The sequence below is a fragment of the Manduca sexta genome, chromosome 20, assembly GCF_014839805.1.
Source record: "Manduca sexta isolate Smith_Timp_Sample1 chromosome 20, JHU_Msex_v1.0, whole genome shotgun sequence".
Lineage (NCBI taxonomy): Eukaryota > Metazoa > Arthropoda > Insecta > Lepidoptera > Sphingidae > Manduca > Manduca sexta.
In genome coordinates this window covers 4,220,167-4,243,817 of record NC_051134.1, presented here as the reverse complement: position 1 = coordinate 4,243,817, position 23,651 = coordinate 4,220,167, and the positions used below count along the sequence as shown (strand labels likewise).

The following is a 23,651-nucleotide window of genomic DNA, read 5'->3' as shown; positions in this document are numbered from 1 at the left end:
GCTCGCCATCTTGAGACATGAGATGTTAAGTCTTATTATGTCCCGTAGTTCACTGGCTGCAATGTTCAAACCGGAACACAGTAGTGACTACACACTGCTGCTAGGCAACAGAAATATACATTAAATTGTATAGAATTATTGCAATATTACCGCTAGTGTAAACACATTTTCAAGTTCTTGGGCAATATATTGCTGGAAGAACTTGTTAAAACAGCATTACATTTAACTCTGGGCGAAGCTTTGCTCTCGCAATTAGGTAGGCACATGGACGACTGATCCAATTGTAGAAAATCATCGTGGATATTTGCAACTTCCACCCACGATTTGTCGTTTACTCCCAGTGATGTCATTTGTTTACTTGTCAGCTGCGGTCTCTATGACATTTCTCAATGATAATGTAACCGCTGTTGTCTTTCAATACGAATTTTTCAACCACATCGCCTTATCAAAATGTAACTACGGGTATATAAACGATGAATTTTGCAAATTTTGTTATACAGGTCCTGGTTTCTGAAGTGGTAAGTTACATATTTTTATTTTATGATCAATAAGCAGAGTTGACTTCTCTAATTTACGCGTGTATTCACTGTTAGTGATTGTAGCATTGTACGACAAGGAAAATATTCCATAATGTCTACAATTTTGAGAGTTTTCCGTAAGAACTTCGAAGTTATGATAAGTGTTCCGATTAGCATTATTTGCTTAATAATTGAATTCGTAATAAAAACAATAAAACTATACTTATCTGTCTCATATTATCTAAATTACTACACTAAAAATATAATAAAATGATTCACTAGGTAAACACGGAATCTAATTCTTTTAAGTTGGCTAAAAACCTTAAGGGAAAAGGTCAGCAATATATATTAATACGTTTAGAGAATACTAAAATTTCTTCCATGAATTGTTTGTTAATAAAATATTGTTTATTACAGATACGTGCTTCTTGATGATACACCTAAGTGCAATATAAAGATGGATTTCGGAATATACAGTTGTGGAAACGCCAACGTGAGTCTTGAAGGTCTCAACGATCAACTCTACAGTGCCGTGGTCCTCGGCGAATATGAAAACGCTGTAACCATCAGTCTCGTTTTAGATAAACTATCTAATGGTAACGTAGTAAAAAATGTTGTTGACAGACTTCTTAGGAACAGTATTCGTAACACAATGGAATACTCGTACAAACTCTGGAGTTGCGGAGGTCGGCACGTGGTTGCCAATCATTTCCCTGTCGAATTCAGGCTGATTCTTGGCGAAGACGTTTTAAAACTGGTCAATAAAAGAGATAATCTTGCACTCAAATTGGGTGTAGACATAGACGGGGATGGCGACAGAGGTGCTTGGGGTGATGGTAAAGACAAATCTAGTAACAGAGTTAGCTGGAAAATGATCCCTATATGGGAAGGAAATAAGACTTATTTTAAAATATACAACCCTGACACGAACATGTATCTGAAATCAGGCATTGTTGATGATAATATCGGAGATCGTAGATGTTATGGATCCAGCGATGCTGACACTAATAGACATCAATGGTATTTACACCCGGTTAAGTACGACGAAGATGTATTGTTCTTTATTTACAATAGGAAGTATAACCAAGCACTAAAGCTGGGTAGAGATGCTGACAATATTGGTGATCGCGTACTTTGGGGACACAATGGCTATGTAACCAACAATCCTGAACATTTCGCATGGCGCATTTTGCCTTAATTTACTTTAATTGAATCCAAAAAAAGACTTAAGATGTACGTATAACATTTTTATCTATTGCTCCTGAGGACAGAGGAGCTAACAGATCACTACAGCGACGACATCCTGCCCACATGACTTATTTTAAAATAGACAACTTTAATACAGATTGAAAACGTCTTCACCAGAACGTTGAGGAACTTGTATTTCCGCCTGACCGCACGCTAAATAGTGCGTATCTTAGACATAAAACTCTCAGACCTTAGGATAGCCGGTTGTATTGCAGTAATTCTCAAAACATGCACCCCTGAATTAACTCTTATACTTATGCGCCTGTATCGCCTTCCCCCCGCCATTCGGTTTGTGCAATGGGAGACTAGATCGAAAGAATATTCCCTTCGCAGTTTTAGTAAGCCACCAGACTGCGCGCCTACCACAGGGATAACTCTTCAGTCGCTCGCCAACTCTGCTGACATGATCTGCCATTGTCTTCGCGATTACACTTTTGCTGAACCTGGTTTTTGAGATGATTTATACTGCTGTTTTTTTTATTTAATTTTGTCATCATTTGGATTTTGTTTAATCATAAGTTTGTAACATAAAATGTGTCCTTTGCTCTCATAAATAAATATAATATTGCATAACAATGTCAATTTTATTTCAACTTGTCAACATAACATTACTTAAATTATTTTAAATATCATTTATTACCCTAAGTTTACCTTTTACAATATTGGTAAGCTGATATAAATACTCCTATATTTTTTAAATTTCACAGTCTGTTATTACATTAAACTATTAAATATAGTCTTTCTATGGAGATCAAATATCATAATCACGCTACTATAATTATTTAAATCGGTGCATTTCAACAATTTATTTTTGCGAGTGTTTGCTGATCCTGCCAAATTTGTTGCTACTAGGCATTGGGTTTCAATGCGCCATTATGGACAACTCAATGCCATGTATGTGAGTCTTCCGATAACAGTACATTCCTGGATTACACCACTGTTAACTAAAAATATTAACTGCATGCAGGCCGTTACCAATAGACCGGTCTAAAAATCTTTGGGAGGCTTATATCAAGTACTGGACATCTTGAGGCTGATGATTATTACTGTCTGGATCCAGAAGTATGTTGATGGTAAGACTATGCTGCTATAACAAAGTATTTTTTGTGTGAAATGTATGGAAGTCGGCGTATCGCCAAACCGACCATTAATTTGTACCGCCAACGAATTAGGTTTATTTTTCGTATCAGTTCACACCAACGTAAGATAAACCTCAGAATAGACTCAAGTACTTCCTGCTCAAGTCTACCATTGCCGCTTGAATAAGGAGGTTTAAGTATAACATTGAAATGTGTAATTATAAGAGTTATTATGCATCTGCATACACATTTTAATACCTGAGAAACAAGTTTTTATATCAAGTTATTGGAAACCAAGGACCTCTAGTTTCTGGTATTGCGCCGTCGATCACTAATAATCTAGCTTCGGCCTATAAACCAGTACATCTTGCGAATTTTAACATAAACACGTCACAATCCTTTTTTTACTTAACACAGGTAAAATCAGGTGTATGTTTGTGGCATAACGTTGCGAAGGCAAGCGCGTTGGTTGTGTGTAATGTGGTGGCATTCGTGTGTTTTGTTTTTATTTTTAAAATGGAGTTTAATTAACGCTGGTGAGTATTTCGTGAACTGATATCTGATAATTTTAAATTACTGAGCAGTTTTAAAGAAAACGGGAAAATGTTTTGGTGTCTTCGTAAAAAGGTAGTGATTATTAATAAACAAAAAAATTGAGAATTGTTTTGGGCATACACTTTTCAATTATCTATTTTGTCAAGTAACAGCGTGATTTAAGCACCATGGTGCGGTAAGGAATATTCTTAACTGCTGGTCTTATAAAAATGTAATTTGCTAATGATAGGATTTTTTTTATCTACCCGGATAGCGACCACCGTACACAATGTGTTAAAACCCGCCACAGTGGCCCGTGGCTGTAAATGTATCGCGTTTCAGGATCAACCTGCGTATACCCGGTTCCAACAGGCCGGCATAATTGTGTCGACTCCCGACGGTCAATATTCCACTGGACCCAACTCTGGTAACCATCAGGTGCAGAGGCGTCACTTTGTCGTGCCCATTTAAAAAAAATATGATGTTCGTTATACAAAAGACCCATGTTTTATATATATTATTACCATGTTTTATTAAAAAGAAAACATTGACCTGATCGTTAGATTTATGGCCATGTGCCTTACTGGTTGAACATACTAAGCAACTAACATCAGCTATATATAAGGGTCATGATTTTAACACATAGGTATATAATATATCATATATGTAGGTATTAAAATCATGATCCTTCCTCGCTTCGCCGAAGTCAGGTGAAAATAATATCAAAGCGTAAAAAAGGTTGACACTATAAAAACGGTTTCAAATGATGAACAATTATAATTACTTCGAATACTATAAAACGAGTTTGAGTTCTGCAGACAGTGATGAGATGTATTTTTTTTATTTTGTTATAAGCAACACTCTTAGATTAATAATTCAGGAATTATTCGCCCTTAGAAAAAACAATAAGAATAACTAAAACATAATAGACCTAACATACAGCCGCTTAGCAGTAACTGACAAAATAGACAACCGAAATAAATTTGCTAATGAAAACAATTTGAGATTGTAGATACAAAATAATTCACGTGTGAATATCTCCTACTCTAAGCGGCAATTACCGTCATCGCAGACGTCAACCACTTCTTATCCAGCGAAGGTAAATGTATTAAAAACCTACAAAAAGCAAGACTTAACCTGGGAATCAAAACCAAATCCACGCAGTCCGCTATTCATATACGGTTTCGCAAGCCGTAAGAACCCAAAAAATGTATGGTGTTTTTCTTTTTATAAATCATTGTACCATGGTAAATGGAGTGGAGTCCAATAGAATGTCGACGGACGAGAGATGATTACTCCTCGGCAGTCGAAACAATAGGAAGTAGGCCAGTAAAGCGGGCTTTAACACCTTGTGTACGGTGATCGCTATCCGGGCAGATATAAAATATATCCTACCATCAGAAATATGGAAAGATTTAATGAACAAGCTTTTGTAGATTGTGACGTAATCGATAAGAAAGAATGGAATGGAGTGAATCCTCATTGCGCGGTATACGTGCCTCGACCTGTGAACCTGGTCATCATCGTACACACCGACACGCCTTGGTGCAGCACCACGGAACAATGCAAAACCAGCATCAAGAAGATCCAAACTGACACAATTAATTCAAACAAATTTTACGACGTTGGATATTCGTAAGTTCTTGACTGTTAAAATATAAAATTAATTACTCATTATTCTAAAGTAATTGAATGATACAAGTAAGTCTACTGCTAATGGTAAGCATTATGGATAAGCAGTAGCAACACCAGTTAAAACTTTAAATTCTAAAGACTTATCTATAAACTATACCCGTCATCCTAAGATATTTATATCACAAGCTGATAAAGCAGAGGTCATCCTGTCAAATCTCGTAATTACCAAAAATTATAGTGGCTACAGGTCTTTTAAAATTAAATACAACGGTGCTTACATACTACTGCCTGGTGAGAGAAGTAGACAATAGGATGAATAAGTAACGGACTCGGAAAACTAGAGACTCATAAAACTCAACTAGTACTGGTTTTAAAAAGAGAGAATAGTGAAGCTTCAGTGTTTCACAGGCTAGTGTCGAGGATGTCCAGGAGGGAATAGGAAAGATTTTTGTTGATGCCACGGCAGTCTTTATTCTCGGACCTCTTAATAAGTATTAAATTCCGAAAATACTTGTATTGAAGGTCGAGCCTTTTGAAGTTAAAACACATTACGTGATGCATTTGTTATTTGTTTTTATATACGCCATCTTACGTCATTTATGTTACATATTTATAGTAAAATGACAAAGCATATACAAGTGAATACTTGTGTGTTAAAAATCTTATATGTACTAATGGTGATAAGTATTTCGTATGTGAGAGTCTGCCTGGGTAGGTACCGCCACAATGTTTATTTCTGCCGCCAAGCAATGTGTAGTCACTGTTGTGGAACTACTGGAAATTATCATCTCATCATCATCTCAGCCAAAGGAATCCACTGCTGAACATAGGCCTCCCCCAAGGATCTCCACGTCGAACTGTTGGAAGCGGCCTGCATCCAGCGACTTTCTGCGACCTTAGCCAGGTCGTCCGTCCACCTTGTAGGCTGGCACTGGAAATTATAAAACTTCACAACTCCTGTCTTAAGATGGCGAGCGCAGTGGAATACCAAACAGTACTTTGAAATTCAAGGTGTTGAGTGGTGTTTGTTCTATTTTGGGCGGACGTATTGCTTACCATAACGCGAAGGTCAAGCTCGTCTCGTCATTCGAAGCAGTAAAAAAAAATGTTTATTATAGATTTATGATCGGCGGCGACGGCAAGGTATACGAAGGTGTGGGATGGATTCATGTGGGCTTCCACACTATTGGCTACGACCGCTCGGCCATTGGCATCGCATTCGTTGGAAATTATAATAGTGAGTGTCTTTTAGACGTGTTTAGTTCCAATTAATATTCTTTTTTTGGGAGGACCTAAAATCATATAACAGTATGCGTAAGTTTAGTTCTTAGTTTTAGGTTTCCTCTACATTTTGAAATAGAATATAGGCCGTAGTTCTATAGAGGATGGTGTATTCTCCAGAACGCACCAATAGCGGACATGGGTAATTTACTGATCATACTTTTCACAATATTATGAATACGACAAAATTCTGGACGCTGTCTTAAAACAGACTTAATAATGTTACATTATTCAAATTAGGTATTTATTACTTCTAAAGGAGTGTTTTAACTTATGCTTATGAATTTTGATTGAATTAAGAATCTCATTTGCAGAGGATGCACCGACGGCGCAACAAATGGAGGCCTTAAACGGGCTGTTGGCGTGCGGAGTGAAACTCGGCCACTTGACGCCTGACTACCGCATCATCACCCACAGGCAACTGATCCTCTCTGACAGTCCGGGGAAATCGCTCTACAACGAGATTCGAAAACGGCCTCAATGGATAGAAAACATTGATAAAGTTTGTATTGATTGTGTGATCTTAAGATTCTTTAAGGTTTATAGGCAAGTGGCTAAGATCTACTAGTTACAAGAAATCAAATCACCTATGCCAATTTTAAACACACCACAAGAACTTCATAAGCATCAAAAGCGTTTTTGTTATATTTTATTTCCTTTGAAACATTTGGATGTTTCTAATATCTAAATACCAAACATTTTTACAAATTTTTAATTTACAAAATATATTTTTCAATGGAAATTAGGATACTTGAATTTTAAGATGAAATGTCTAAGAAATCGTAACGACTATGAATACTAACATTAATTAAAAATGTGATAATTTTCGTGGTGAATTCAATTCATTTCAGATTTCTGAAGCACGTTCATTAATCATCACTGGATATGCTGTAGAACTAGGCTTCTACGATACCAAAACTGGTCTTTTAAATATTTCTGGGATAGATAATAGAATCTATGAAGCCGTGGGCAATCGTGACTACAATAATGCTGTCGACCTTAGCATGATTCTAGAAAAATTCGGGACCGACAAAGAATTAACGGACGTAGTCAACAAACTTCTTTATGATCGTGTTTCAACGACTTTGGAGTATGCTTATAAACTTTGGGACTATGGAGGGCAAAAAATAGTTTTAAAGCATTTCCCTGTGGAATTTCAAATGATATTAAATGGAGAGTCGTTCCAAATAGAAAACACAATGGACACACAAGCACTTAAAACGGATGCCAGCCTAGATAACGATGGCGATAGAAATATCTGGGGCGACAGCAGAGAGAGATCCACTAATAGAATGAAATGGAAAATGTTTCCCATATGGGAAGAAAATAAACTTTATTTTAAAATCTTTAACACTGGCCACCAAATGTATATGAAAATGGGAGTAAAGGAGGACGACATAGGAGACCGTAATGTTTATGCTTCCTCATCCTCCGACACATATAGGCACCAGTGGTACTTACACCCATTGAAACACAATAACGAAGTTCTGTTTTTAATATACAACAGAGAATATGGACATGTCCTAAAGCTTGCGAGAGCGGTAGATGATTTGGGTGATAGATTATTGTGGGGCCAAAAAGAATCTTCAGGTGACCCTGATATTTTGGGTTGGCGCATCTTTCATTAGTAGGATTGTACACCTATATAGAGCCATAATTTTTGGGCAATATCTTAAGTAGGGTGAGTAGGGTAGTTCCAAAAAAGAAATCACTGTTTGGGTATTGTAAAATTAAGACCCTTATTCGCAATATCTTGTACAAATATATTTTACATAATTCAATACCATAGTACATAATAACAATAAAATAATAAAATTACCATGCTTTGTGCTATAACTTAGCCAACAATACTTACGTCTTTTATTTACCAAAATTTTCCAACCTTGTCCTGTAACATGTTAAAGCTTTTATGCTACTATTTTGCTACATCTATAGCGCCTAATGTTCTCCTTAAAGAATTATTTTTAGCTATCTCCTAAATGAATATAAAAAAAAAAAAACAAAATTCCATGCGATACAGCAATTATAGCCAGTCGCCTGAAGTCTTAACATTGAACGGTCGACCTCATAAAACCAATAGAAGTAACTAGATAATGATCTGAAAATATGACGGTCTAGAATTCTTGGGACCTATGTTCGACTGCAGACTTCCTTTGTCTGATGATAATGATTCGCCCTAAATGTATTATTTTCTTTCTACACACAAATTTGATTCAAGATAAATACCTAGGCGTTAGAATCTTCAAAGCTGTAGAAACCTAAGCCTAAGGTATTATTGAGTGATTTAATAGTATTGTGATCTTTGGTGATTAAGACAACGTTATTAATCAAACTGATTACCACGTACATCAACCCTAATGTGTGGTAGCTCTTCTAGAAACATCAGTTTTAAATAAACTATAAAAGCAATGTAATAAATGATGTTGTTTGTAACACAATGCGTAAAATATAATATATACTGGGATGTCAAAATCAATGAATATAAAACGTCAAATCGATTAAAATAATTTCCTGTTATGAAATTATCATGGTTAATTAATAAACAACATAAAGCCTTCGTTTCTATTATTACAATAATTAATATCGTGTTGCGCGCCGCTATCCTAGCCGATGACATTGGGCGTTTCCAGAAGTATTCGGCTGCGCGGGCAGGCTGACAGAAGAGAAGATATGTCACGCGGCGACTATTCTATTATTCTCTCTGATTGGACATTGTCAAAAAATTTTTAAAATTGTATTCTGTAATTGTTTTTCTATAATGTTTACTGTAAAAATAGCGTTTAACAATCATTTATCGTATCGAGAGCACTAGAAAAAATCATCAATATCAAAAATTGATTAAGTCAGTCACTATCAGATTCCACAATTATGTTTTTTAATATTTTACACCTCTGAACGCTGTCTTTTAAGCCAAATACTATTATGCAAATTATCGATATAGCCACATAATATTTTGTCTCAATCATTATTGTTATGTATTTTTGGGTAGGTAAACGTGCTGCTTAGCCTCAGATCAGCGTTCTTTAACTATTGTAGGTATAAAAAAGATGTATACGGAATATTCAAGTTCGATCTACGTAAAAAATAAAGTTGAAGAATTCGTTTTTTTGCTTCTTTGGAATCGATTATTTGCAGAAAGCTTTTTTGAAAATATTTCACTAATAAGAAGTTATATTAGTAGTTTTCATCCGATTTTCATACAGGGAATGATATGAATTCGGGTGGGGCCGAGAGCCGGGCTCACTTTGTTTATATACCTATATGAAAATTCATGAACATCAATTTTCCCTCGAAAAGCGGCTCTTCCTGTTCCTTTATGCCCATCATAAGTAAGCTTTTGTCTCTTTCTCTTCCTCTCTGAACTTGTGCCGCTGTTCTCAACTGACAAGCAGAATATCGTTAGTATCTCATTAGCAGAATATAAAGACTCGTAGTAACATTACAGCGGTTTCAAAAAATCCCCTCAATATTGCCATTTGTTTATATTTAATTTATTTACGCCAATCATTTTCACAATAAGCCATTTCAAATATTCTGAGAACAAATGTAACGTAATACTATGACCCGGTGATATGCGGGGAATAACATGCACAATCCTTAGCCCCGTTGAAGATAATGAGATATCAAGTTGAACTCGGCATATATATAAAAATACATCGCGCATGATTGCAGTATTCTTTAGCACGCGAACACGGCTGATTAGCAAAATGAAGTTATTTTTGTGTGCATTTTTAGTGCTCGTCGCAAAAACAAGATTCCTTAATGCTGGTAAGTGTTTATGTTAATAATGCAATCTTGTTTTTTACTAATGCCATTTTTTTCTCGTATAATTATTACTAGTTTTGTTTTGTGTTTCTTAACTTGCTATGATACTTCTTTATGATTAGTTAATTTTACTAGTGTTCGGTTGTTCGTATCTAAGAACTGGAATACTTTCAATAGCTGTACCTTCTATATCATATTAGATGACCCGGTAAGCTTTGTATCACCTACATCTATTTGTTCAATATTATTATTATTATTCACTGTGGAACGCAATTCTGCCATACCAATACGAATGTTATCATTATCTGTCTCCTCCTAATGGACAGTACGGTTTGCATGTGTGGTAGCTCGTCGCACATTTGATTGACTTCGACGACCTAAGTCAGGTCATCGTCTCCTTGGCATTTTAAATCAATAACAGTATATAAAGTTTTCGCGCACTGAGAAATTGATGATAGATTTTAATTATAGTCTTGAATTTTTTTTTCTTTTTTGGACAACCAACTGACACTTGTACATTTTTTTTTATTTCTAAAATGTTTTGTATTTCAATAAAATAAATCAAAGAAACCGGACCTCAATTCTCATACTACAGCTATGAAACAAAAAAAATCTGAACGCACCTATAAATATTTGACAACCAGGTGACAATTCTTTTTTCTAAAAAGACAAAAGTCACCACATGTGCTAGGAACATTTTGTAATGGAAAATTAAATTGTCGTTCTTATAATTTTTCGTTATTTATTATTTATGTTTCTCACCGTTTAAATCTTTCCTGAACTTCCACAAATAATTCAAACCAAAATTAGCAGTCCAGCCGTTTTCGAGTTTTAGCGAGACTATTGAATAGGAATTGATAGAAATTATATATACTGATATTTTTACACGATTAATGTTTTCTCTGATCGCAAACATGCTAATAAAAGTGAAAAAGAAAAATATAAGTAGGATAGAAATATAAAATCTCATATTGATAAAGTTGCTAGAAAAATCTGGCCTTAGAAACGTAGCAATTGTAATAATATTAAAAATTGGAAATCCAACTTAATGTTTAATTAAATAAGGCCAAGATACAGGAAGACCAGATTCAATCTCATCATTAAAAAATTTCAGACTGCAACGTGGTCAGTAAAGATGACTGGGACGGTATCACTTCCGTCCACATTGAGTACCTTACCCGTCCAATCAAACTGGTCATCATTCAACACACTGACACACCTGGCTGCGATACCGACGACGCATGCGCAGCGAGGGTTCGCAGCATTCAGGACTATCACTTGGACACTTTAAATTACTGGGACATCGGATCTTCGTTAGTACCATTTTGTTTCAAATTCCTGATCATCGTATTAAATTTCAATTCAATGTTAATGATATAGATCTCTCCCAGATAACGCTATTAAGCTATTACTTAATATTAAAATAAAATATAATAGATGACCAAGCCATTTATATAAGGTGCTACGAAAAATAATCGAGTTGAATTAAAATTCCTTGAAAAAATTCAACCCCAATAAAAATTTAAGTGTTTTCTATTATCATAGTATATTATGAGTACTTCTTAATTGGCATCTAGTTTACTGTAATATATTGGCTATATTATCAGCTCTAATAGAATAAATTTTCAGGTTCCTGATTGGCGGTAATGGTAAAGTTTACGAAGGCTCCGGGTGGCTTCACGTGGGCGTGCCCAACTATGCTTACAACCGAAAAGCTATCAAAATCACGTTCATCGGAAGCTATAATAGTTAGTATTAAAATGTTTACTTCGTCATCACGTTACACAATTGTTCTTATCTCCATATTAGCAACAAAATATATGTATCCCAGTTGCCAGGAGTGAAGACTAGATCCAATTTAAACCATATTACTATTAACGCAAGAGGCAAGAACTGCAACTACAGAAATAATCCTTAAATAATTTTATCTGTATAATAGAATCCCAGTGGATTCTATGTGGTTGATGATATTGTTGATGATAAGAATCCCTAAGTACCATTGGTATTAGTTTTGATTCATTCTTTTCCAGGAGAAAACATACTTGAGGATTTAAGACTAATTCATTCACAACATCACTCTTTTTACAGGTAAAGAGCCAAACTCCCAACAACTAAATGCTATCAAAGCCCTGCTGAAGTGTGGCGTTGACAATGGACATCTATCTTCGGATTACAAAGTCGTGGGCCATCGCCAGCTCTTGGACACCGACAGCCCTGGACGGAAATTATACAACATCATCAGGAGATGGCCAGAATGGACTAACGATGTGTCCGAATATAAAGACTAATTCTTATTGATTGTTGTTCAGCTACTTTTGGAGAAGACCATACGTATAAGTTGGTAAACAAATACCAAAGTTCAAATCTGTTATACAATTTTGTCTCAGCAATTTGTATTTCTTTTTTAAGGCAAATTATATATTTACGATTAAAAAAAAATATTTTATTACTTATTGTATCATTATAATGTATATGATTTAAAATAGCGTCTATTGCACTTGATTTCAATTAATTTAATTATTAGCAATAAATAATTGTTAACTATGCAACATTTTTGTTTCACTAAACTATAATTAACAAAATAATAGAAGACCAGGAGGCGTGGCTTACTGCAACGTCACAATGACATGAGTGACGTGATCAGTCGTGTAAAAAAAAAGAAAAAGGGCGCGAAACTGAACCGGCCTGCGCTCGGACTACTGCGTTGGCAATATACTTTTGCTTGCATTTTTTCTTTGGCTCAGACGGACTTTCACAATCAATGCATTTTTACTAACTATATTTTTATGCCCTGGCTTTTTTGCTTTATTAATTTTCATACAACTAAATGTTAAAACCCTAAATCTATAGTATCTTGTTAAATAGACTATAAATTATTAATAATTTTAATATTATCTTCCCATATTATTTTATCTCATTGTAAGGCCACTAGCATCGAAGAAAGTGTTTTTTCGTACATCATCATAAGCAGACTACACGGTTCCATTTTTAATATTAAGCATATCTTCTACTGACGACCGATCAGAAATTTCAATCAGGAACAAATTCAGGTATGGTCTTTAATCCAAAAAAATATATAAATTAGTTGATCAACCTTGAAATTTTTAAGAATTTCCGGTCGAATGTCTTTAATAACGCGTCTATATCAAGAGGATTTAAGCAAGCCATTCCTGGAACCCGTCGACATGACAGCTTTATGATTTCTCAGTTGGTGGCGTCACTTCATCACAAGACAGAAAACCTTGAACTGGTAAAAAATAATTTTAAAATTATATAATTCTAAAATATAGGTAAATACTATAGCTTCCATTTGCGAATGACCAACACCTCAGTACACATCATGACCATGAAGGCTGCAAAGTCTTCAAAACGTCGGGAGAAAATAATGATATAGATAACCTTTAAACAGTTTTATTCCCAGACAGAAAAGTTAGTTGGCTTCATGTGCCATTCGTTTTAAATAAGCAACATTTCTTTACCAGTTAATGTTTGACATATCTGCGAGTAGACCATGAAAGAGCAATCTCCTATATGATTCTATTAAATAACACCTCCAACACCAAGTCAACGGACTGTGACGGCATGTCGGCAGGTTTGATATGTGAAGCTATTTATTATTGCAATAAAACATTGAATTTACAAGTTATTAATTATGCTATGCATAAGTCGTATTTTAATACCTGAGAAACTTGTTTCTGCGGCAAGTTAAAGTCGAGGACTTTTAGATCTTAGCGCGCCATCGATTACAAACAATCCAGTTTCTGCATGAACCAAAACATTCTGAGTTTTAATCTTTAGATTAGGTTAGACTTTATCTTTTTTTTCCTTGAAAAAGGTCCAGTAAGGTGTATGTTTATGATACAAATTTGCAAAAGCTGAACCGTCGGTTGTGTGTGAAATGTGGTGGCATAAGTGCGTTGTGATTTTGTTTTTGAAATGGATTTACGTTGACGCGAGTAAGTACCTATTTATGTAAATATATGAGATAGGAGTTTAAATTGTAAATTATTACTTTTTCGTCAGAAACAATAATTAACGTAATGTTTTTTATTTTCTATTATAATACTTAGTTAATCATATTTACTAAATATGGCTTTGAGCATTCCTCAATTTTATACTTATGTGTCCATGTAGCAACGAGTTTAACCACTGTTATACGATAAAAGAGCATTATTGTTTAAATAAAATAAAGTTATTGTTTAAATCACTGATCATAGGAGACTTGACGTCTAATATCTCATAATGGCTAATGCAGCTCAAAAATATAGTGATTTAAAATACCAGAAACCTAAAAATTATATGGATGATTTTATTATAAAAAACAATACAGGTAAAGTGAAAAACTCAAAAAAATGTATACACAAAAAAGTTATTAGAATGATGAGCTCTATAACTACTCAGATTGTTACTTTAAAACAAGTTTCGAGGTTTGGCTACAGATAATGACGTAAGTTTTTTTTGTTAACGAGATGAACAAGTCACTATGGCAATATCACGACTGACCATAAATAATACAAAAAAAAATAAAATAAAGAAAATAAATAATAAATCGAGTATCGCAGAAGTCCTATGCATGGTCAAGTCAGTCATTCAGACTGAAATAAACATTTCTGCGGATACAGACCAGATCTACTTTTGCTTTATAAATATTATGAATTACAAAGTATAAATTAATTTGAGTCTGATCATGTGTTTGAGTAAACTGGATATATACACACTAAACATTATGTGGTTGCAGATTGTAACGTAATCGAGAGGAAGCAATGGAGCGAAGTGACTCAGCACGTTGCAGAAGCGCCTCGACCGGTAAACCTGGTCATCATCATACACACCGATACGCCTTCGTGCCGCACCACGGATCACTGCAAGAACATCATGAAAAGCATCCAAACTAACACAATTAACTCAAAAAACTTTGACGACATTGGATATACGTAAGTTCTCGTTTATTTAGAAATATAGCGATGCTTAGAAATAAATAAGTGTTACGCGCCGCTATCCTAGTCGATAACATCAGGCGTTTCCGGAAGTATTCGGCTGCGCGGTCAGGCTGGCAGAAGAGAAGATATGTGCGACTATTCTATTCAAAAATAATTATTATAGATTCTATTATTCTCTCTGGTTGAACGTTGTCAAAAAATTTCTAAAATTATTTTGCTAATATAATGTTTACTGTAAAAAGAGCGTTTAACATAAATTAATTTTTAAAAGCCATGACTCTTTACTCGATACTCATTAATGTGTTCTCCATATTTATGTAGCTCGAGATAAGAAGTCAGTCACCAAATGGTAACTCCCTATCAACAGTAGCGGCACCAAGCGAAATATTATATAACAAAGATCTTTCCAGTATTAGATTACGCTCATCCATCAAAAAATAACTGTCCTTAAGACGAGGTTACTAAAGTTTTTCCACAATAGGCAGCGGCTTGGCTGTGTTTCTGGTACTTCCAACGCCCATGGGAGACAGTGACTACTTATTCATCAGCCGGTAGCTTGTCTGACTTCGGAGGCAATCAAAATATATCTAAGGAATCATCTCTTGATAGTGAGGTTTAATCTATTCCCAGCAATTACGCTGGCTATGACCTATCAAATATTGAAATAAAACTAAACTAACTAGTTTTATTTCAATGTCTAACATTCGCGTAAACATAAGAAATCACTATCAAATATTATTACAATAGTCCCTACACACTATTGCTTAGCGACAGAAGTAAAATTCTTTCTTAGAGGATTATTGATTATGAGAGACGCATCACCAAGTCCTGATCCTATTAGTTAAGTTAAGATGATGGGAAAGCTAATCTCGCGGTCTAGTATCATGCTCATGAGTGAATGTCTCCTGGGTGAAATAAGTTGTTCTAATACCACAATGTTCTTTAGGTTCGGATTATTCAATACGTTTAAAGACCAAGAAAACTTGTATGGAAGGTGCCTTTGGAGGTTGAAACACAATACGAGATTATTTATTAGTTAAATTTTTTTCATTTAACAGCAAAAAATACCAAGAATGTATGGTTCTGAGTTCAAAACTGTTAATAAAAAATTGATTATTGCAGATTTATGATTGGTGGCGACGGCACGGTATACGAAGGTGTGGGATGGAATCGTGTGGGTTACCACACTATCGGCTATGACCGCTCAGCCATCGGCATCGCATTCATTGGAAATTATAACAGTGAGTAACTGATATAATTAATTATTCTCAAGAAACAACACGATTAACACCTGTTTCTTGCGAAAATATAGAGCAAAGGATCACTATGCGTTAATTTCGCTTCTGATTTTAGTTTCTTTTACATTACGGAGTAAATTTAGACTGTAGTACAAAACGCATCATCAAAGGTGACTAAAAAATAAAATATTACAGGCTATCATTTTGTGACCAATCTATTTCTATGAAGTTCGGGTAAGAATAAAATTATGACTTAAGCTAATGATATTTTAGCGAGTATCTTATTTGCAGGAGATACGGCGACAGGGCAACAATTAGAAGCTCTAAACGAGCTGCTAGCGTGTGGAGTCAAACTCGGTCACTTGACGCCTGATTATCGTATCGTCGCCCACAGGCAATTGATTCTCTCTGAGAGTCCGGGAAAATCGCTCTATAATGAGATCAGAAAATGGCCTGAATGGCTAGACAATATTGACAAGGTTTGTACTGAATATGTTTTGTGATTTTATATTCACTATGACAAAAAATCTTACATGTTTTTGTTCGCTGTTCCTAGCGTGTCTCAGGCTTTTTGCGATATAAAATATTAATGAAGCTAATTAAACTGTATCCAACATTTCATAGAAATATCTTCTATTAAATATCCAAATATTATCTAATCATTTCAACTTTCTATTACTGGTAAGGTTTAAAAGGAAAATATAAAAAAAAAAACACTTTTGAAATTAACACTATCATACATTGGGATAATTTTTTGGTGAAACATGTTTTATTTCAGATTTCCGGATCTAGCTCACTATCCATCACTAAATACGCTTCGGAATTAGGTATATATGATTCCAGAACTGGTCAATTAAATATTTCTGGGATAGGCAACCAAATCTATGAAGCCGTGAGCAACCGAGAGTACAATGATGCTGTTGACTTCAGTTTGATCCTGGATAAATTTGGCACAGGCAAAGAACTGATGAACGTTATTAACAAACTTCTTCTTAATCGTGTTTCAACAACTATGTTTATAGACTTTGGGATAATGGGCGACAAAAGATAGTCCTAAAGTATTTCCCTATTGAATTTCAAATGATATTTAATGGAGAGTCGTACCATATAGAAAATAAAATGGACACACAGGCACTTAAAACAGACGCCAACCAAGATAACGATGGCGATAGAAATATCTGGGGCGACAGCAGAGAGAGATCTACTGGTAGAATGAAATGGCAAATGTTTCCCATATGGGAAGAAAATAAACTTTATTTCAAAATCTTTAACACTGGCCACCAAATGTATATGAAAATGGGAGTAAAGGAGGACGACATAGGAGATCGTAATGTTTATGCTTCCTCATCCTCCGACACATATAGGCACCAGTGGTATTTACATCCAGTTAAGCACGAGCACGAAGTTTTGTTTTTAATACACAACAGGCAATATGGACATGTTCTAAAACTTGCAAGGGCGGTAGATGATTTAGGTGATAGATTATTGTGGGGTCAGAAAACATCTTCAGGTGATCCTAATGTTTTTGGATGGCGCATTTTCCATTAAAATGCCCGAACAAAGTACAGAGTAGTAATTGTGTATTGCGTACTCAATTTTCAATAAAATATACAGAATAGAATAATATTATGGGGCTTGTTTATTGACAGACTATACAATTATTTAATTATAATGATTACTCTAGGTATGTTTAGGTTCTCGCGATGTTATTTGTTGTTGTTTTCCTTCATCATTACATCAACTTATATGAATCTAGTTTTACAATTATGGTACGAAACAGACTAAAACAATTTATACGACTTTAACCCTTATTGTTGTATTCTTGAATAATTAAAAATATTAATATTCAAGGATTTTTATAAACGAAATATATATTTGGCTCAAAAATTTTCGAACAAAAAATATATTCTGTTCAATAGGTTGTATAATAAGAATTTCATTTTTATGGATACAACATTGTAAAGTAAAATCTATTTATACATTCATTTGATAAAATTTCGCATACATTCCACAAAGACTTATCCTCAACGGAGAAAGCAGATAGGACGTAATCATAACTTCAAGAAGCAAAAGGTGCATGTCATGGCAACATACTCGAAATATACCTTTCAATAAACTGTGCCATTAAAAACTTTTTTTATTGTGACCTACCACAGGTACTACGCGTACGCACACTTAATTTAGTTTTAAGCATACATACATTGTACCTTTAGTCTCAATTAGAAGGCGAGTATGGGGAGACTTTGCGTCGCGGCATATAACAGTTTGCAGCATTAAAACACCCTGTCGCACTTTCAAGAAATAAAAATCGCATACCACGCTTCAATAAATTAGCAAACGATGAATTTAATATACCCAATTATGAACAATGTTATGTTTGTAATTCACTCTTCACTCTCCTGGAATTGAAGTCGCATTTCATACTGAGATCTGTACCATATCCACCAGCCCAGGGCATGACGCGTGGCAGCCGACACGATCCAGCAGTAATAGCATACCTGGACATGGAGAAGGAGGATATCTGGATAATTATGTTCGAATTTTGCCGGAATCAAACCTGATGATAAGAGTCAATACCACTTAAAACCTTGAATGGTACAAGACTAATTACGTTATGCATTCATAAACATTTAAACATTAGCAGTTAAAAACCTTCAAACCAAAACATAGCAGTGCTAGTACACTGCTTGGCTGTACATAATAATATTATAGTTAATAATATTAGAACAATAATTAATAGCAGCTTTGTATTATATACCGTTGCACTTGCCTCCTCTACTACTAAGAGGGCTTCGACTTTAGTCTCCCACGCTAATGCGGGTTGGTAGACTTCACATACCTTCGTAATCCTAATGTAAAATTCTTAGATATGTAGGTTTCCTCACCATATAATGATTTACCATAAAAGCTAATTACAATTGATAAACCTTTTGCCTATAATAATTACAATCGTTTCTGTGAAGAACCATTAGTGACTTATTTACAGCAGATTACCAAAGTCATGCAAGCGAGTACGAAGGTGGACGCCAAAGGCCAGGGAGCAACATGGTTGTCCTGCGTCATGAGACCGGCGAGCGTGCGTCCAGAGAGCCACGCGGCAAGCACTGCTAGAGGCGACATCAGCATTATACCCAAACTGTCCACCATCAACTGGAAACATTTTAAAGCTTTTTTATTTATAGTTCCTTGTTTTTAGTTATAGTATTTGAGCTACTGCATAGTTTGGGATACACTTTTCAGATAGAGTTAAAAATAATTAATACCAGCCCTGTATTATACTATACTTTCCTACTTAGGCTACATGCTGTTCTACTGGTGCGCACGAGTCTCCTCTATTACTGAGAGGATTGAGGTCATTCGTAGACTCAACACGTTATGCGTTAATTGATTATATTATTCACTATCGCATCTTATTTATTTATGCCTTCAACCTATATTTTTGTTTTATCCTAGCTCGGCAAAGTGACTACACTGTACAATGTATAAGTATAGTCACTCTGTAGTCCAGTCGAAAATATATTCGGTGCCACTGTCATAACTCTCAGTATTCTGAACTATGGTTTCCCAAAAAATCTCCGCTATATCGTTATCGCATCGTAATCTTTTGTATTGATATATTGTTCATATGATATTTTTGTCGTAATATCAAGATGAATCGTATAGCCAAAATATTGTATTGAATCTCGATAAACCGTAAAATGCTTTATCAATATATCGCATCGTAATGGGAAATCCTATTCCAAATATTCACATATCCAAACCACATTTAATTTCCCCCAAAACACGAAAAACGAAACGAGGATGCAAAATATACATTTTGTGAAACGCATCATTACGACAAATAGAATTTAAGTTACTAGCGAAATTACCTGTTTTGCATTTTGACTCAATATCCACATAAGTAGAGCTCGCGGCACGCCATATCGGTGGACACGTTTTGTGGCGTATCTGGTGCCGCAGAGTTCGCATCTAGATTTACCTGATTCGGTGAGCCACCGCTCCAGGCATTTAACGTGGACCCTACCAACGGTACCACGACACGAACACGCGGATATCAATCTACCGAGTTCTTGTGATAACGCGTCCCCGCTGTGGCATATACGGCACATATCATCGGTTGAATGGTCGCTTGGTCTGTCTTCATCCTCAGTACTTTCTACGGGTAGAAGCTCAGGTACGACATCAACTTGTGACCAGTCAATGGGCGCTGTACCAATAGTCCGTCTGTCATTATCAGTTTTCGTTTCAAAGATAGCCACGCGTCGTTTCGGACTTCTGACTTTAACTCGATGCTGTCTAGGTTTATCTCGTCTGACTGTTCTATCTCTGTGTGTATATCCTACATTTTTTAATTCGTCAACATCAGTGTTTATTGCTTCGTTTGACTGAGAAATGGGTTCATCCTTTTTGGCTTCCTTTATAAGGTCAATGCTACTAGAACTTGCTGACACGTCTTTATCTACGGTTACACTGGATCGTTTTTTGATTGTCAACATGGAAGTTTTGCTCTCACATTCGGCAACTATTTCGAGAGACGAGGAATTTTTAGAACTGCTCGGATGTGTTTTGTTTTTGACCTTCGCGGGTCTCATCGCCACGAGGTTGTTGGTCATCACTTTTATCTCTTCATTAAGGTCTGGATGACTGAAAATACATAAATTTAATGGGCATGAACTAAAGCATCCTATAGAAACATCTCTTTGTTTACGTTTATCAAGTTTGAGCGTATTACGATTATATCATTCCAAAACTAATTATCTACATTTATGAAGTCTGAGTTTATTACAATTTTATCACTTCAAAATGATAGCATAAACTAACATTGGAGTCTAGTAAAGAAAATATCTTTACGAGATCGCAAACACTCCTTGTAACGTGTAAACTACATTAGAATTATACAAATTAACCAAATTAAAATGAGTAATAACTTAAATCTGCATTTCAACACAGTATCTTGCATTAGGAAATTAAAACCAAAATATATTTGCACACGAAAATGTACACGCTATTTGTCCACAATTTACCTGCTTTGAGAAATGTTTTGAATTTTGGTGGAGTCTCGGCGGGCGATATCATTTTGCACAGAGAACCGTCGTCGTCTTGTATTGGGCATTTCACTGAGAATTTTTATAATTTTTTTAATATAATTTTATAATAAGTTATTTACTGTCATTTATTGTTGCATTTTTGACGTAGCCTTTGACATATTTCTTTCTTTGATTTATTGTAATTGTTTAAAAAGTTCGAAGGTTACATACCTTATATAGCCATTTCCTTCTAGTGGCAGCGAATATGGATAGTTTGTATCTTGTTCTAAGGTTGAATCGAGTGATCCTATGTTTAACCCCAAGTAAATCAGTTTTCTAAATAAATAGCTTACAATGGGAACTTTTAGATTTCATCTCATCTCATCTCATCTCATCTCATCAGCCTACGACTGTCTACTGCTGAACATATCCTTAGATTTACCCTTTTATAATTTTTGTAAAAATGATAATTTATTTCACACAAAAATATTATAGTTACATATGATACAAAAATATACTAAAATTTAATTGATTCTAATATATAAAGTTATAAAGTGCAACTCCTATTCTAATATTATAAAGTGCAACAGTAAACTAGATATAACAATCAACTTAAAAGTTTTACAAAAAGAAAAAAAAGCCGGATCCGAACCTACGACCTTAGGTTTCGTATCATACACGTAACTACGCCACCGATGCAGTGAACAAAGTTAGAAGTTATAAATTTAATTTTGTCAAGAAGTTAAAGCAAGTCATCTTTAACCTGAAGATTTCGATATTTCAAAACGGGAAAATTTATTCATGCGTGCTCCTGGTGACGGTTTAAATTGATTGACGGCCTTTTTATCACATCTCTACTTATCTTCATGTTACAAGCGGGATGAAACGTTAATTTATTAAATAGATTACCTTAAATCATAAATTAATAATTCGAAATTCTTATTTTTTTTTTATTGATCTTTGAAGGCTACATAGTAATTTCTTGATCAATTGCGATTTATTTTTGTTTTTTATGTTACACAAAACAGGTTACAATCGACTATCGAGTAAATATAATACGAATTGCTGCATATAAGATCTAGGCTATAAATGCATAACATGCAACCAAGACTTCAAGACACTGAGTTCATTCTGCGTAGATCATACCGTCGAGAAAAAATATATAATTATAAAATGAAGGTAGATATTGTATCTTTGACTTAAAGTCGACCAACACCACAATCTCCCCATGACCATGAAGGTAGGTTTTCGTCGGGAGAAAATAATAATATAAAAAACTGCAATATCATTCTAAAACGTTCGCGTAAACATAAGAAATCACTGCAACCAATACTGACATCTATTCAACTGATCTACAGAATATTATTTTAAAACTCACCTCTTCGCAGAGATTATATCTCTATTGAGCTCGCATCCCAGAAGCCTTAGATAGTACCCCTTTCTCTTCTTACAATCGTTAACGCTAAAAAAACGAAAGGCATCTTCTTTCAGTTTCCGGATTGAAGATAAAGGATACAAAATGCTTCGTCATCATCATCATCATCATCATCAGCCACATAAAGTCCACTGCTGAATTTAGACCTCCCCTAAAGATTTCCAGACGGACCTGTCGAAAGCGGCCTGTATCCAGTATGAAATATTTATTGCATAGAATTTCTGAAATAACTTATCGAACGGTTTTATGAGTTGAGCATATAATAAAATGTCTAAGATACCTATTTATATAGATAAATTGGGTATTCATTAGCCTCAAGTAAAATTAAATATAAAATAAAAATATTACAATGAAGGTGTTCCAATAATAACGCAATTATTTGGGACGCAAAAACCCATATTTTACAATATAAAACATAAAAACAGAATAACAATGTAGACTACTATAAAAATTTAATTGAAAAATGGAACGACCGGCATAAGATCTAATCTGAAAGTGTGGCAAGTAATGGCGCGAAACAAATAGGGAAGCCAAAGAACCGTAAACAGTGGCGCGAACTCATAAAACACTATATCCTTCAACGTACACATATAGATGACTTGATAAGTAACAGTATTAAATGAAATGACGAAATGTGCACATGTTACATCTCTGCCTAAACCTCAAAAGGTAAACAGACTGTGAATGTAATATTGGAAAGTTAATTATTATCCAAATGCAAAAATTAACTTACCTACTTTCTTATATAAGCTCAGCAATGTGGCTTCACTGCACCTGAAGCCTATAGAAAATGCTAACCAACTATAGATACAAGCATCTCTGGACGGTCGGCACAGTTATGCCGGCCTGCATCATTGCTTCTTCACGCTCCGCTTGAAGGAACGTAAGTTATAGGAAGGAGGGAACACGTATGCTGGCAAACCATTCCACAGCCTGATGGTGCGTCACAGA

The 23,651-nt window shown here is 35.0% G+C and overlaps 4 protein-coding genes across 4 annotated transcripts; 3 read left to right on the top strand and 1 right to left on the bottom strand.

The window, feature by feature from the left end:
• Window positions 1-359: 359 nt before the first annotated feature.
• LOC115449091 (microvitellogenin-like) lies at window positions 360-2,343 on the top strand. Its single transcript, XM_030176808.2, has 2 exons — window positions 360-518; window positions 936-2,343. Exon 2 carries the CDS (start codon window positions 976-978, stop codon window positions 1,714-1,716), a length of 741 nt encoding a protein of 246 aa, XP_030032668.1. The 5' UTR covers window positions 360-518; window positions 936-975; the 3' UTR covers window positions 1,717-2,343.
• Window positions 2,344-3,003: 660 nt separating this feature from the next.
• Window positions 3,004-8,145, top strand: LOC115449098 (low molecular mass 30 kDa lipoprotein 21G1). Its single transcript, XM_030176813.1, has 5 exons — window positions 3,004-3,381; window positions 4,816-5,014; window positions 6,133-6,251; window positions 6,610-6,797; window positions 7,147-8,145. Exons 1-5 carry the CDS (start codon window positions 3,324-3,326, stop codon window positions 7,921-7,923), a joined length of 1,341 nt encoding a protein of 446 aa, XP_030032673.1. The 5' UTR covers window positions 3,004-3,323; the 3' UTR covers window positions 7,924-8,145.
• A 1,781-nt stretch (window positions 8,146-9,926) lies between these two features.
• LOC115449088 (peptidoglycan recognition protein 3) lies at window positions 9,927-17,805 on the top strand. Its single transcript, XM_030176805.2, has 8 exons — window positions 9,927-10,063; window positions 11,175-11,373; window positions 11,690-11,808; window positions 12,149-12,346; window positions 14,799-14,994; window positions 16,123-16,241; window positions 16,530-16,717; window positions 17,017-17,805. The coding sequence occupies exons 1-8, from the start codon at window positions 9,958-9,960 to the stop codon at window positions 17,287-17,289; spliced, it is 1,398 nt and encodes a 465-aa protein (XP_030032665.1). The 5' UTR covers window positions 9,927-9,957; the 3' UTR covers window positions 17,290-17,805.
• Window positions 17,806-18,553: 748 nt separating this feature from the next.
• Window positions 18,554-21,469, bottom strand: LOC115449089. The gene is made up of 4 exons (XM_030176807.1): window positions 21,263-21,469; window positions 20,108-20,882; window positions 19,233-19,388; window positions 18,554-18,736 (listed from the first exon to the last, which is right to left on the bottom strand). Exons 1-4 carry the CDS (start codon window positions 21,349-21,351, stop codon window positions 18,623-18,625), a joined length of 1,134 nt encoding a protein of 377 aa, XP_030032667.1. The 5' UTR covers window positions 21,352-21,469; the 3' UTR covers window positions 18,554-18,622.
• Between the last annotated feature and the right edge of the window lie 2,182 nt (window positions 21,470-23,651).